This window comes from Carassius auratus, unplaced genomic scaffold, assembly GCF_003368295.1.
Source record: "Carassius auratus strain Wakin unplaced genomic scaffold, ASM336829v1 scaf_tig00214714_1_2670353, whole genome shotgun sequence".
Taxonomy (NCBI): Eukaryota; Metazoa; Chordata; class Actinopteri; order Cypriniformes; family Cyprinidae; genus Carassius; species Carassius auratus.
This window is the reverse complement of record NW_020527778.1, coordinates 182555-197586: the sequence shown is the minus strand read 5'-3', so window position 1 is coordinate 197586 and position 15032 is coordinate 182555. Positions and strand designations below refer to the sequence as shown.

General features: G+C 37.6%; 3 gene segments (V, D, J or C); all 3 read right to left on the bottom strand.

Moving 5' to 3' along the window:
• Positions 1-1896: 1896 nt before the first annotated feature.
• On the bottom strand, positions 1897-2580 carry LOC113092706 (immunoglobulin kappa variable 4-1-like). The segment is given in 2 exon segments: positions 1897-2442; positions 2532-2580. Coding segments are annotated over 2 exon segments (375 nt in total).
• A 6733-nt stretch (positions 2581-9313) lies between these two features.
• On the bottom strand, positions 9314-9957 carry LOC113092695 (immunoglobulin kappa variable 1-8-like). The segment is given in 2 exon segments: positions 9314-9819; positions 9909-9957. Coding segments are annotated over 2 exon segments (387 nt in total).
• Positions 9958-13716: 3759 nt separating this feature from the next.
• LOC113092698 (Ig kappa chain V region 120-like) lies at positions 13717-14409 on the bottom strand. The segment is given in 2 exon segments: positions 13717-14144; positions 14234-14409. Coding segments are annotated over 2 exon segments (381 nt in total).
• Positions 14410-15032: the final 623 nt, after the last annotated feature.

Here is a 15032-nt window from a genome sequence, read left to right as displayed (position 1 = left end):
CTTCTATTGAACAAGCGGTTATAAATTGCATCAGATCATTCAATTGAATGAATAAATTTAAGATCAACTTTAGTTTATTAACCTGACTCTCTCATATTAGATTTTGAGATTGTATTTTTTACTGTATTTGGATGAAAACATAACTGTTAATTCCCAAATTTTTAACATACATAAGGATCATCACACACATATCTCTGTCAGTCTCTGAGTTTGATGAGGAGTCACGTCACACATGCTATAAAACGTTCACTTTATAAATCTTTATCAAATAAATGTGAATATGGTGATATGCGTATGTTGTTTAATGGTTAACTGCAGCTGTTGGGTAATCTGATCTTTCATTTGTATATGTATGTTTATAACATTGTTCATTCTTTCCTGCATGAATATTTCTCTAAATTATATTCGTTATCATTTGCTCTGAAATTGAGAAACATTTGACGCTGTTAATATCTGCATTATGATGATGAACTGAAATCAATGGACTTATTAAATTGATCAAGCATTTATGATGCTTATAATGCAGTTTAGAAAGAAGACAATAAATCAATAAATCGTAATCATCTGCATGTGGAAGGTAACAAATCAGACATAATGGAAGTGGGTACGGGAGTCCCCCAAGGATCTGTATTGGGGCCATGATTATTTACTATACTGTATATATAAATTGTCTCGATGTTAATATAAAACATGCAAAGGCTTTTATGCAGACGACTCTGTCAATTTATTGTTCTGCTCTTACACAACAACAAGCTCTGGATGATTTACAGTCAGCATTTGATATTATTCAAGCAAGGTTTTTTTTCTTTAAAGCTGGTCTTAAATGTTGAGAAAACTAAATGTATGTGGTTATCGAATTCTGTAAATTCTTTAGATAGTTCTGTTGTTCTCCGATCTCTACAAGGGAAACTGATCACATTAGTGTTTACATTTGAATTCACAAGAAGCATGTAGGATTTTTTTGTTTATTTTAGAAAAAAGTCTTTCTTTTCATTTAACGCAGGGAAGAAACTTGTGTCTAGAACATTTTTTACTGATTCTTGACTACAGGGATGAAGTATATCAGCATGCCTCTTCTTATCTTCTTGCCTTCCTGAAAGCTGTGTATCATGGTGCCTTAATATTTATTATGGATTGTAGATTTTCTACATATCACTGTACATTATATAATAGAGTTGCCTTGTCTTAACTTGCTGTTCAAAGGGAAATGCATTGGTACTTATTTTTCATTTTTATTTTTTTGCTGTCCTATTTTTGTGGAAACTGTGATACATTCATTGTTTTAGGATTCTTTGATGAATAGAAAACAGCGTTTATATATATATATATATATATATATATATATATATATATATATATATATATATATAATTATTTTTTTTAATAATATCTACATGTACAAGTTTTTATAATGGATATGCATGTACATGTCATAAAAATTCCCATTTCTTTAATATACATTAGCTTACATACGTATATGGAAATGTAATAAATGCACTTGTATATATTACTTTTATGCTTGAATGATCTCAATTGTTTCAACAGTCGTGTACAGTAACTGAGATCGATCGCTGGTTTTACAGTCGATGGAGAAACTCTGACACACAATATGAGGGTTTTAGGATCATAAATCAGCAGAGACACTGTCTGATCTTTATGTGAAGCATTTGCTGAACCGACCTGAAAGAGAGAGTTTGAAGAGCTGTGAAACAAGGTTTACATATCATTCATGTCAGATTATATTGCTGATTTGAAATATGTTATTGAACTGTGAGTTTCTGTGCTGAATTTAAGTATCCTAGAGTTTTGTCATTCCTCATTCATTATAGCAGCTGTATCTGTGACTGAAAACAGCTGCATGTGTTTGTGAGACAGATGTTGAGGTTCAATCTCCATCATGTGACGGATCTATAAGAGCACAATGAATCAAATCAAAACCTCAAAGCTGTGCAGATTCAATCAGTCCAGTTTCCAGCATTTCTCTTCTCCCTACAGAGAGTCAGAATATGAGGAGAAAGAGCAAAAACAACAGAGTTTCAGATCCTCCTTTGAGCAGCTGCAGCATCAGTTCAGTCACTGTGACTCTGACTGACACAGGTTTTTGTACCACGCTTTATCACTGTGTGAACACATCACCACTGTGATAACTCTGACAGTAATAATGTCCAGCATCTTCAGTCTGGACTCCACTGATGGTCAGAGTGAAATCACTGTTAGATCCACTGCCACTGAATCTAGATGGAGTTCCTGAGTAGAGGCGGTTAGCCCAATAAATCAGGAGTTTAGGAGCTTCTCCAGGTTTCTGTAAGTACCAGGCTAAATAATCATCCCCCGAACTATCCCTGTACACATCAGTGCTGGTTTTGCAGCTGATCTTCACTGTTTCTCCTGGTTGAGCTGCTGTTGAGGGACTCTGAGTGACGCTGATCTGTGCTCTACTCTCTGAAACACACAACAAGAAGAAAATCAACTCAAAACTTTGACAATATACTTGAAGAAATGAATTGATATCAAACTTGTGCTGCACAAACCTTGAGCAAACGCTGTGAGAGTCCAGATGAAGATGATGATGAAGGTCATGTTGATGAAGACTGTTGTGTGTGTCAGTGATGAAGTGTTAAACTCACAGCACTATAAACACTCTCAGAGCACTGAAGCATCAGATCAATATGCAAACACACTCACATCATTTACCTGAAGACAGTCGCTCATTAACAGACACAAAATACAGTTACTGAAATGAGAACAGAGTGAAAATGAATAATTTTCATAATATTTGATCTTCTATTGAACAAGCGGTTATAAATTGCATCAGATCATTCAATTGAATGAATAAATTTAAGATAAACTTTAGTTTATTAACCTGATTCTCTCATATTAGATTTTGAGATTGTATTTTTTACTGTATTTGGATGAAAACATAACTGTTAATTCCCAAATTTTATATTAAATCCATGGATGTTCCTGCAGGTTTTTAACATACATAAGGGTCACCACACATGTGTCTCTGTCAGTCTCTGAGTTTGATGAGGAGTCACGTCACATGATATAAAACAAACTCACTTCATTTACCTGAAGACAGCAGTTTTGTTGTTATGTTTGTGCAACAGTTTACCAGTGGGCAGTTAATGCTGACATCAAACTGATATCAAAACTGACATCAAAAAGCAGGTCAAATATGCAAAAAAACTTGACATGATTTTTATTTAATTTAAATTGAATGTTCAACATATTGGCCTACATTCACCTGACCACAGCAATCACCTGACCTTATTTCTCAGCGTCTGGCTTTCTGTCTGTCCTCCAATCTCTTTCTGCTGTCTTTCGTTCGGGACAGAATGATCGGCTCGTCCTGCAGGTTCTGTTCGGACACTTGTTTTCAATCAGAAACATTGGCTGATGTTTGCTGCACATGATGATGCTGTAATTTTGTCACTGAATGTTCAAGTAGCAACATTATTGATGACATCACTAATAATCATTCATGAAAGAGAAAGCGTGTGTAGGTTGGCGTGTGTGTGTGTGTGTGTGTGTGTCCGTGCGTGCGTGTGTGCGTGTGTGTGTGTGTGTGTGTGTTATAATCTATTACCTATAAGATCTAAATGCAGAATGAATGCGGTGTATGCGAGTGTAATAAGTTCTAACAGAAGGAGAATGTTTGTTTCACGAGTTCACCCTTACATCTAATCTGAAGGCGAAAAGTAGGCATATTTGGGCGTGCTTTCCTGGGGAAGGGGTCTGGGCCCGGAGCATAGCCGAACCCAAATAACCCCCCCATCCCTAATTTGGGATTTATAGATTAGAAGTGAGGAGTTGGGGTGGAGGAGGGATGCCGAAAAACTGTAGTGGGACAGGAGGTAGGAAGATTGGATATATATATGCTCACTACTGTAATTAACATAGCTTTTTAATAAGTAGGGGAAATTCACGACATTTAAAAAATAACCGTTTACATGCCTAAGGTGTTTGCATTGTAACAATGTACAGAAATACTTCAAATTTATAAATTCTGACTTGTTAGGTGATGTTTTCTAACTAAAATCATACAATTTCCTATTAATTCAATGGAACGTTTTTGCACACTAGGGATTACCAATATGGCGGCGCAGCGGCTTCACTTTAATGACGTCATGAGCAATCCAGTTCTATATTATAGATCAGTGGGAGCCGTGGGTCTGCTACACCAGAAGGGAGAGCCCTGTCAGATGCTGAATAGGCAAAGAGATTCAAGCCGCGGTTTGACGCGTCGGATGAAGGGCTCCTAATGCAACCGAAGGGAGCCAGCGACTGTACCCCATCGGGAGGGAGATCCCTAGCCACCGTTGAGCATGCAACATAACTCAGATGGGGGGTTCACACTGCGACCGAAGGGAGCCGTGGGTCTGCTGCACTGGAAGAGGAGCCCTAGTCCGATGCTGAGAAGGCAAAGAGACGCGACTGAAGTCCCCCATAGCGGTTTTATGAGAGGCACGGTTTTACGCCTCGGAGGGTTCGTCCACAACATTGATGCATTGGATGGAGGGCTGTCACAACGACCGAAGGGGGCCTGTGGCTCTGCTGCACCGGGAGGGAGAAGCCCTTCCGCCACTGAGCGTGCAGTGCAACTCAATGACAGACAAAAGCCTCACACTGCGACCGAAGGGAGCCACTGCCCTGCTGCACCAGAAGGGAGAGCCCTGTCTGATGCTGAATAGGCAAGGAGATTGTAAAGATGGCTGGAGGGCCCTTACTTTGACCGAAGAAATGATGACTGAGAGGCTTCGATTAATCAAGTAGACAACATGATTTAAAACGCAGATTTTAATTTTTTTTAAAATGTCTGATGAACAACAACCGATGGCCTCTATCTGATTATGTGAGAGGGCCCTTTTGAGCTGCTTAAGTTTAGGGCTGAAACAATTCCTCGATTACAAAAAAATGATCCAGGCAAATTCCTCTGCCTCTGCCTCTTTTAATTTATTTTAAATCTCACATCAGGTTCTTTCGCAATGATTATTATTATATATATATTTTTTTAAATGTGACAACGCATTTTTGTTGGCGGAAGGAGACAAGCGCTACCTCCGAAATCGCATACTGCAAGGAGTCAGTAGTGTTTTGATTTGAGGGCGTAAAGAGAATTACTAAAATATTCGATAGCTACAGCCCCAACTTAAGCGGCTGCCCCGATGTGAAATGAGTGACTGGAAAATTTTCTGTGGGTATGCCTGATTGAGCAAGGATCAGTTAAGGTTTATATTAAGTCATTGATGAAGAGAGGGTCCAGCGCGAATTTAGATTGAGCGTTCCGGAGTTGGACATAAAAGTGAGCCTGATGAAGTTGAATTGGAGAATGGACTTAATTTTTTTTTTTTTTTTTTTTTAATACACATGTAGTGGCTTTTTCTTTCTTGGTCCACCTTTATTTAATGAAGTAAGCGAAAATTTTGTTATCAAGTATAGACGAATCAGACTTTTTTTTTTTTTTCTAGGCTCCTGCGGGAGCGAGAACTGCTGCGGCAGTGGTGAAATATAGGTAAAGGCTCTTGCAGAAGCAGACACTGCTGCGGCAGTGAGGAAAAAACAGAAAAGGCTCCTGCGGGAGATATGAAAAAAAAGGCTCCTGCAGGGGCGGGCACTGCTGGGATGGCTGAAGTGAGGATTGACCGTTTTAGATAGATAGGGGGATGTTAGGGGAGATAGCTATGGTAGATAAGGAGTTTGAGTGAAAGGGGATGGGCTGGCGCTAGAGGGGTTGGCTGATTTTTTTTTTTTTATATATATAATCGGTCTGACCACTAATAGGTCTTGGTACCCTCTGCCCTCTAACAAATCTGGAGCTGGAGGCCACTGAACAGAAAAATGGTTAGTAGCATGAGAGAGCAGAAGAGTTGAGGGCGCGTTTACGAATGGAGGTGGCCTCACGTTTGCTTCAGTAACGTTAATTGCAGTAATGTGATATTCAAATTCAAGCAGTTTCTAAAGATTTACTCTGCATGCTTTTCATATTACAGTCCTAAAAAGACAATAGAAAATTTACTCACACTTGCTGTCCTGCGGCAAAACACGAGGGTAGTTGCGTTTTAGAAACATTTTGAGTAATCATGCCAGTAAATGGTGAAATTTATGTCCCTAAATAATTGGTCCTGCCAGAATAATTGCATGAAACTTATGTCTGTATCATCTCAGTGAGGTTTAAACATGCAGAGTAGAGCAAATATAATGTCTTCAGAAATTTCAGTGTGGATGACAACTCTGGAAAAATGCCTTTGCTTCGTGGTTAAAAAGTGTCATCGTCATCCGACAGAGTTAAGTTATAACGTCGTTTAACAAACTTTAGCATCTTCATAATCGCATTCTATATATAAAGTTTATTTAAATTGTTCAGGTGAGCAAGCACAAGGTTTTCTTGCATAATTAGAATTTTAATTGTTTGGTCAGACAGTTCATATATTGGTCTATATATTCAAGTCCATAAATCGGGGATTAAACGTGGAATTATGTTTTGGATGCTAAATATGTAAACAAGCATATGTGCACAGTACCTATAACTGCACTTTGCATTTTGCAAGATTGACATGCTAAATGGCTAACTGACCCGGTTTACTCTCATCAATTTGTTTACGAACGAGAAAAGATGTGTATGAGTTCATGGCATTTACGAATGACAAGAATCCGTTTAATCAACTCGACATGTGTACCGGTTCAGTCCTTTCGTTCACGAATGAGAGCTCTCGATCTCTTTCAGACTCATATGAAACTTGCTCAGTGTGGATGACAACTCTGGAAAACTCTTCATTAATGAGAGTAAACCGAGAATGATTCGTTCACCTAAAAGATTTGTTCAAAAAGAACGATTCTTTCACGAACGACACATCACTACACCGCATGGCCTTCACCACTAGTGGAGGTAGCATCAAACTGCGCCACGGCCGAAAAAGTGAGAGAGGCTTGCAGCGGTGAGAACTGGGGCGATCCAGCATTATAAGAGAGCCCGGTCTTGGCTGGACAATAGTGTTGTCGAGTGAGGCAAGCTCGGGGATTTGCACGATCTTTTGTCCACAACGTGTGGCTTGGCGAGAAGAGCATGTCACAGTGTCTGGGTGGTGTTCCCTGGGGTTCCACTAGGTGTCCTCCTTCCCACGGTGTCTGTCACCTTATCAACTTCCTGTTCCCTTATTTGGTCACCTTCCTCCTTGTTTGAGTTAATTGATTGTTCCCCACCTGTCTCCAGTTCCCTTATCACCTTCTGTCTATTTATACCCGGTCTGTCTTAGTCTGCGTTACGGAGTCCTTGTCTAATGTCTAAATATTATTCATGTCCGTCAGTTCGTGCTGTTGCCTTGTCTTCTTGTTTGTTTATGTTTGATTTGGATTCTCTGGTTTTGACCCTGCCTGGACTGTTTACCCTTTTGGATTTCCCCTTAATAAATGTCATACCTGCAATTGGTTTTCTCTCCGTGTTTCCTGTAACACCGATCGTGACAGAGCAGGTGACGGGATGACGCTTGTTGGTGTTCAGCGGCCGTGTTTGGCGGGGTAGGAGCGATCATGGGTCCAGCAAAAGCGGCAGATCTGAAAAATCCCTGGTATAGATATCTTCGTCAGAAGGAAAATTGGGCCTGTGATAAGATGACAGACAGAGCGAACCAAATGCTGACAAACCGTCCATGCAGAAAAACTGTCGTGGGACAGGAGGTAGGAAGATTGGATATATATACACGCTTGTTTGCTAGTTAAGATGATTAGCTAAACGAGATGCACCTGTGCCAAATTGGATGATTACCTGATCGTGCTCCTCCTGAACTTTGTTAATAAAACCACATAAGAGTATATGGTGTATGATACGTTTAGTCTCACTATGTGTGCTTTAGAACGAGAGGTAAGTGATTATTACACACTTTTGATTTGGTCTTTCTCTTTAGACCTTTGGGGAGTTTTCCATTTCCTGTCATGAACACACACTTCCTGTTCAGTATCAGTATTTTTCAGAGAGCCCTTGCTAGTCGCTGGACGTCACGGTTCCAGAACTGTCCATCCGGCTCGGGTCAAATATTCCTCAAGTGTAATGAGTTTAGGTTGGATGCATGTTCAATAAATGTTATTTTGATTCTTTTTGTAACAAATTGGTTGAGATGAGTCTTATTCTTTCTCATAAAGTTATAGTTGTGACCCTAAATTGAATTATGCATTTGAGAAAAGACAAGAGACACCTTCGACAATGCCTAGAAATCCCCAAAAGAGTATCTGGGTCAGGGGCATAGGGTCGTGTCCTTATGATTAGAGTCAGACTTGTGTGTGTGTGTGTGTGTGTGTGTGTGTGTGTACTTGGATGAATGAAATGCAGAGCACAAATTCTGAGTATAGCACACCACACTTGGCCACACGTCATGTCATTTTTAACTGAACTGAATATCTGTCATGACCATAGATCTCTATACATATCTACAATCAGAGCGGAGTAGATTCTTACAAATTGTAATCCGTTACGGTCTCCTAATTACTTGACAAAATTTTAGAAACATAATCCACTACATTACAATTTTAGGTAATATAATCAGACTACTTTTAGATTCATTTTGACCTAACTCGTTTATCACATTGATTTATATCGATAATCTTGTACCATTGATATAAAAATGCAAATAAAAGAAAATGTAGTCCATTTTACTTGTTTACCTGTATGTCATATGACTATTAACCAACTTCACAGAAACATGAACATGCCAATGTGATACTTGATTAATAACATGTTATTAATATATTAAGTAAATATATATTAGATGAAAGAAGTTCTGCTGACAAAAAAAAAAAAATGTTTGGGAATCCTCGCATTGCATGTAAATAAGAAATTTGTTTGAAAGAGAAAATGCTGCAATGTTGAGAAAACACTTATTAAAAAGTGTAAAAATCTGAAAAAGTGTAAAAATCGTATATATCACCTTTACAGAGGCAGTTCACCCTAAAATGTAAATTGTCATCATTTGCCAACCCTCATGCAATTTCAAACATGTATGATTTTCATTTTTGTGTAAACCACAAAATATATATTTTTTCCAAATGTATTCATTTTTGTTTGATTTAAATGTCAGGTGAATATGTGATGCAGATCAGTGACTAACAGTGAGCAGCAAGAGAAAGTCCAGGAACAAAGTACAGAAAGATCATGAGTATAGGAAAAAAGAAAGAAAGAAAGAAAGAAACTCAGCATTAGATTTCTTGTGAACGAAAACACAATGCTACTACACAATGACTTTACTATGTGACTTTGACATGAGATATGAGTGTACTATAATGTAAAAAAAAAAAAAAAAAAAAAATCTGTTTGCTTTGATATAAGATTACACTCTCTGTTTTCTCTGAATCTGAGCATAGTTGAGTCAAGCCCATCTGTTACAGGACAGATCACAGTTTAATAGAGTGAGTGATAGTGTTTGAGCAGCTGCAGCATCAGTTCAGTCACTGTGACTCTGACTGACACAGGTTTTTGTACCACGCTTTATCACTGTGTGAACATATGTTGACTGTTGATGTAGTGATAACTCTGACAGTAATAATGTCCAGCATCTTCAGTCTGGACTCCACTGATGGTCAGAGTGAAATCACTGTTAGATCCACTGCCACTGAATCTAGATGGAGTTCCTGACTGGAGAGTGTTTGCAGCATAAATCAGGAGTTTAGGAGCTTCTCCAGGTTTCTGTAAGTACCAGCTGAGTAAGTACACTGAATAAGTTGTACTTCTGTACACATCCTTGCTGGTTTTGCAGCTGATCTTCACTGTTTCTCCTGGTTGAGCTGCTGTTGAGGGACTCTGAGTGACGCTGATCTGTCCTCTACACTCTGAAACACACAACAAGAAGAAAATCAACTCAAAACTTTGACAATATACTTGAAGAAATGAATTGATATCAAACTTGTGCTGCACAAACCTTGAGCAAACGCTGTGAGAGTCCAGATGAAGATGATGATGAAGGTCATGTTGATGAAGATTGTTGTGTGTGTCAGTGATGAAGTGTTAAACTCACAGCACTATAAACACTCTCAGAGCACTGAAGCATCTGAGCAATATGCAAACACACTCACATCATTTACGTGAAGACAGCAGAGACATCATTTTTCCATCTTTACTAGGAGTGTGACGAGACTCTTACCCCACGAGACGAGACGAGACACAAGACTCGGTTCACAAGAATGAGACAGACAAGATTTTTAGACTCTTTAAAAGAAATCCTCAATGATGAAATATATAGGGGAAAACAGTCTTTTATTCAACTTAAAAACACAAATGCAAAAAAATGTAGGTGCATTTTGTAAATCAACATAATTAAACTAAACTTCTGTTTTAATGATTTGTATGCAATTATAAACAACAAAATGTAAACTTTTAAAATCCATGTAAAATTTAGTCATTTTTTTATTATTTATATAAATTGGAGATCATAAGTCTCACGATTCTGAAGAAAAAAGATTACAAAACTAAACAAAATAACATAATTTAATAATGGTTCTAATAAAAATGTTCACAGCTTAAGTCTTTTAAAAATAAATCAATGAAGGAGTCAGTGTCTCAATTAATAAAGATCTGTTTCACTAATGGAAAGTCCTGAATGAATGATTCAATGACAAATGCTTTTTAAACGGACCGTTGTCGCCACCTGCTGGAAGAAGAGGATAAACGTTACAATACATACACCATACTTTAGTTTTGATCGCTACTGTACAGAATAAGTGTTTATAAACAAACTATAAACATTTATCCCAGTACTTATGTTAGTTAGAGCGTTTGTAACAGAAATAATGATGTTTGTGTTGCTCTTTCTGGATCAGCAGCGGCATGAATGATTCATTAACATGGACAGCAACAAAACATGCTTCTCACTCTCCACTGACACTCACAATGTGAAACAGTCATAACAGACATAGCAGAATCATTGTCATTCAGGAATAAGATCGCGTGGGTGTTTGAAAAGAGATCGTGACCTTTAAACGATTAATCGTGCAGCTCTAATGTAAAGACTGCAAATTGTTTCGTGAGGATATCTCTCTCTCTCTCTCTCTCTCTTTCTCTCTCTCTCTTTTAATTGAATAACTCAAATAGAAATTTTTCAGTAGGCAGGGGGTTCTCAATATTATCTCTATTTCGTCTGCAACACTCATGATTTACGTTGTTACCATGGGTCAAGCTTCTTTCTCCAAACAAAGTTGAATTATCATTGTCATTCAGAATTTATGCTAAGAGCATTTAAAACCTGTTACAGAATCAGATTTTATATCAATCCATTTTACTGTATAACAGGTCAAAGGTCATCTGATAGGGAATGATCATCTAAAGCTTGCTAAAGAGTCATTATTAAAGCAGGTAAACAGAATTACTTTAAATCACATGTGTTTTGAAAATGTGATGAATGCATTTTGGAAATCATGAAAAAAATGTTTTAGCCTTCAATCAACGTTTTCCTTTTTTAATGAAATGTTATGTTGTTAAAGAAGAAACCATGAGTGCTGTTGAGTCTCATATCAGTGTGTGTGTGTGTGTGTGTGTGTTGTGGAGTTTGTGTTCATTTGAGTGTGAAGGAGGTTTTTGTACGACGCTTTCACTAGAATGAAGCACTGTGGTGGACTTTTGGTGGAGGAACTAAACTGACGATCAGAAGTAAGTCTTTCTTAAATGATCTAATATAAATATATCATGTGTGTGTGTTTTAAGTAGAGGTTTGATGTTATTTGATAACATTTGGCAACAATATTCTTCATTTATATAAAAAATATATAACTTAAATTACTAACAAGCTCTACTTACATTTCCCATCTTATTTATAGTCAAATTTTCTTCTATTTTATCGATTGATTGCATCAGTTTTTGTATTTTAATTATTACATTTTGTCTACAATGTTAAGTCATATTTGGTGACAGTTCATTTTTGTACATTTTAAACCATAGTTCATATGTGTACTTTACGATTTTTACACCTGATGTATGCAAACATTTCAATATATTTTAATTAATGCATTTTTATGATTTTTCAATTATATCTTAATATATTTCAATAGGTTCATGACATAAAAGCTGAATAATGTAGACAGAATATAATCGAATTGCTGTCATTGTGAATCAAAAAGACATTCAGCTGATAAACATGTTAAAATAAATGATTTAAACTATTACGTTTATGTATAGTTGTTTATAAGAAAATGTCCTGAATGAGGACTGTTTTCAAATGAATAATATATTGAAGTAAAGAATTATAAGAATATCACAATAAAATTATCAGAGATGTTTTATAAAGTAAGTTTAAACATTTTACTTATTTCAGAAAGTAACAAATTAGCATTTTACTGTACATCACGTTTACTTTAGAGAAGTGATATATTTATGATATATAACTTATACTTGGTCACGTAAAAAATAAATATGTAAAATTTACAGTAAAAATAAAAGCAGTGTTTGCTAGATTTCTTGTTCTTCACTTCCAAAATTGTAACAGTGTTGTACTGTAAAATTACATGAAATGTCCAGTTAGATTTATTAAAATGTTTCACTGTGTATAGTAAAATAACGTTCAGTGAACTGATGAACAGGTTTTCACCGTAGCGTTTTTACAGTCTTGTACCATTAAAATAACTTTTTTTTTATTGTAATAATAGTAAATATTAATTCTTCTAATGGAGAATCATTTTAATCTTTCTTCATGATATTTGTGTTATATTAATGAAATTAGTGATGTTGAGTTACAGTAAAATGATGAACTATTTGTGATTTTCACAGTGAAGACTGTAGCTGCAGATGTGAATAAGTGTGTTTGTGTGTGTGTGTGTGTGTGTGTGTGTGTTGCAGCTGGTCCCTCCGTGAAGCCCTCCGTGTCTCTGCTGCCTCCCTCTTCTCTGCAGATCTCTGGAGACTCAGCCGCACTGCTCTGTCTGCTCAGCTCTTACTCTCCACAGGGGGCGCAGGTGAGCTGGACGCTGGACGGGTCAGAGGTCACCCAGGGGGTTCAGACCAGCGCAGAGAGCGAGCGGGACGGACGCTACAGCCGCAGCAGCGTCCTGAGCCTCAGCAAAGCACGCTGGGAAGCCGGCGAGCGCTTCGTCTGCAGAGTAACACATGACGGAGCTGCTCAGGAGACCTCGTTCCTCAAGAGCTCCGAGTGCTGATGTTTCTCCAGTGAAGAGCAGCAGGATTCACAGCAGTCTCCTGATTTACAGCTCAATACTCAAGCAGTCTTTCAATGTGCTGCCATTGCTGTTCATTCAATAAAGCTTCTGAACGCCTTCCATTTGTGTCCGACTGCATCATTGATCAGTGTGTCCTTCCTTCACTAAAGTTTCAGCTGCTGTTGATGGATTGTAATAGTTGAGAACAGCTGTGTTTAGCAGTAAATGTGAACTGAAGCTCTTGGGGTTTGAACATGGTCTCTGGAGACGGAGCTGCTCTATTCTGAGATCATCAGAATCACTAAAGCTGTCAATGCAAATCTGATTTCAGCTCAAACTCACAGTTTCTCTGTTTGATCGGTTAAACGCTCTGAACTGGAACAGTTTCACTTCTGCTCATCAGAAATGAGTTATGAGTGATAAATTAATTATCAGCTTGAGATGAAGAAGCTAGTTTAATGATTGAGAGTTTAATGTGCAAAATGTGATGTACAAAACCAAATCAGCATATTGCACAATAATTGTTTTGATCTGATATCAGTTAAACAGTCAGTTGTGAGCTCATGTGTAGTTGTGTGTTTGGTCTCTGTGTGTCAGTAGTGAGTGATAGTGTTTGAGCAGCTGCAGCATCAGTTCAGTCACTGTGACTCTGACTGACACAGGTTTTTGTACCACGCTTTATCACTGTGTGAACACCCAGCTACTACTGATGTAGTGTACACTCTGACAGTAATAATGTCCAGCATCTTCAGTCTGGACTCCACTGATGGTCAGAGTGAAATCACTGTTAGATCCACTGCCACTGAATCTAGATGGAGTTCCTGACTCAAGCGTTTTTACAAATCGTATCATGAGTTTAGGAGCTTCTCCAGGTTTCTGTAAATACCAGAATAAATAAACCCCTGCACCATCACTGTACACATCTTTGCTGGTTTTGCAGCTGATCGTCACTGTTTCTCCTGGTTGAGCTGCTGTTGAGGGACTCTGAGTGACGCTGATCTGTCCTCTACTCTCTGAAACACACAACAAGAAGAAAATCAACTCAAAACTTTGACAATATACTTGAAGAAATGAATTGATATCAAACTTGTGCTGCACAAACCTTGAGCAAACGCTGTGAGAGTCCAGATGAAGATGATGATGAAGGTCATGTTGATGAAGATTGTTGTGTGTGTCAGTGATGAAGTGTTAAACTCACAGCACTATAAACACTCTCAGAGCACTGAAGCATCTGAGCAATATGCAAACACACTCGCATCATTTACCTGGAGACAGCAGTATCTTTGCTCACAGATTCAGAAACAAACACTCATGATTTACTGCAGGTTATTTCATCATTTATTCTGGGTTGAGCTTCTTCCTCCAAACACTGTTTTAATGATCAGTTTCATTCAGACTTTGATTCTGAAGAGCATTTCATACCTGTGTTACAGATTTAATATCATGCATGATACTGTATAACAGGTCAAAGGTCATCTGATACAAATCAGCATCTAAATATTGCAGAAGATTTCATTATAAAGCAGGTGAATAGAATTAGTGTAAATGTGAGGAATGTATTTTGGTGCTGATTATGAAACAAATTATTTTAGTCTTCATGCAATAGCAAGTATTATTTTGAAGATTTTTTTTTTTGCTGCTCTTTACAATAATTCATGTCTGCTGTTGAGTCTTATATCAGTGTGTGTGTGTGTGTGTGTGTGTGTGTGTGTTCATTTGAGTGTGAAGGAGGTTTTTGTACGACCCTTTCACTAGAATGAAACACTGTGGTGGACTTTTGGTGGAGGAACTAAAGTGACGATCAGAAGTAAGTCTCTTTAATTCTGTTTTAAAAAAGTGTGATATTTTAATTCATTTAGTTTATTATATTTTTGGATGATTTCAGCAAACATTTGTTAGCA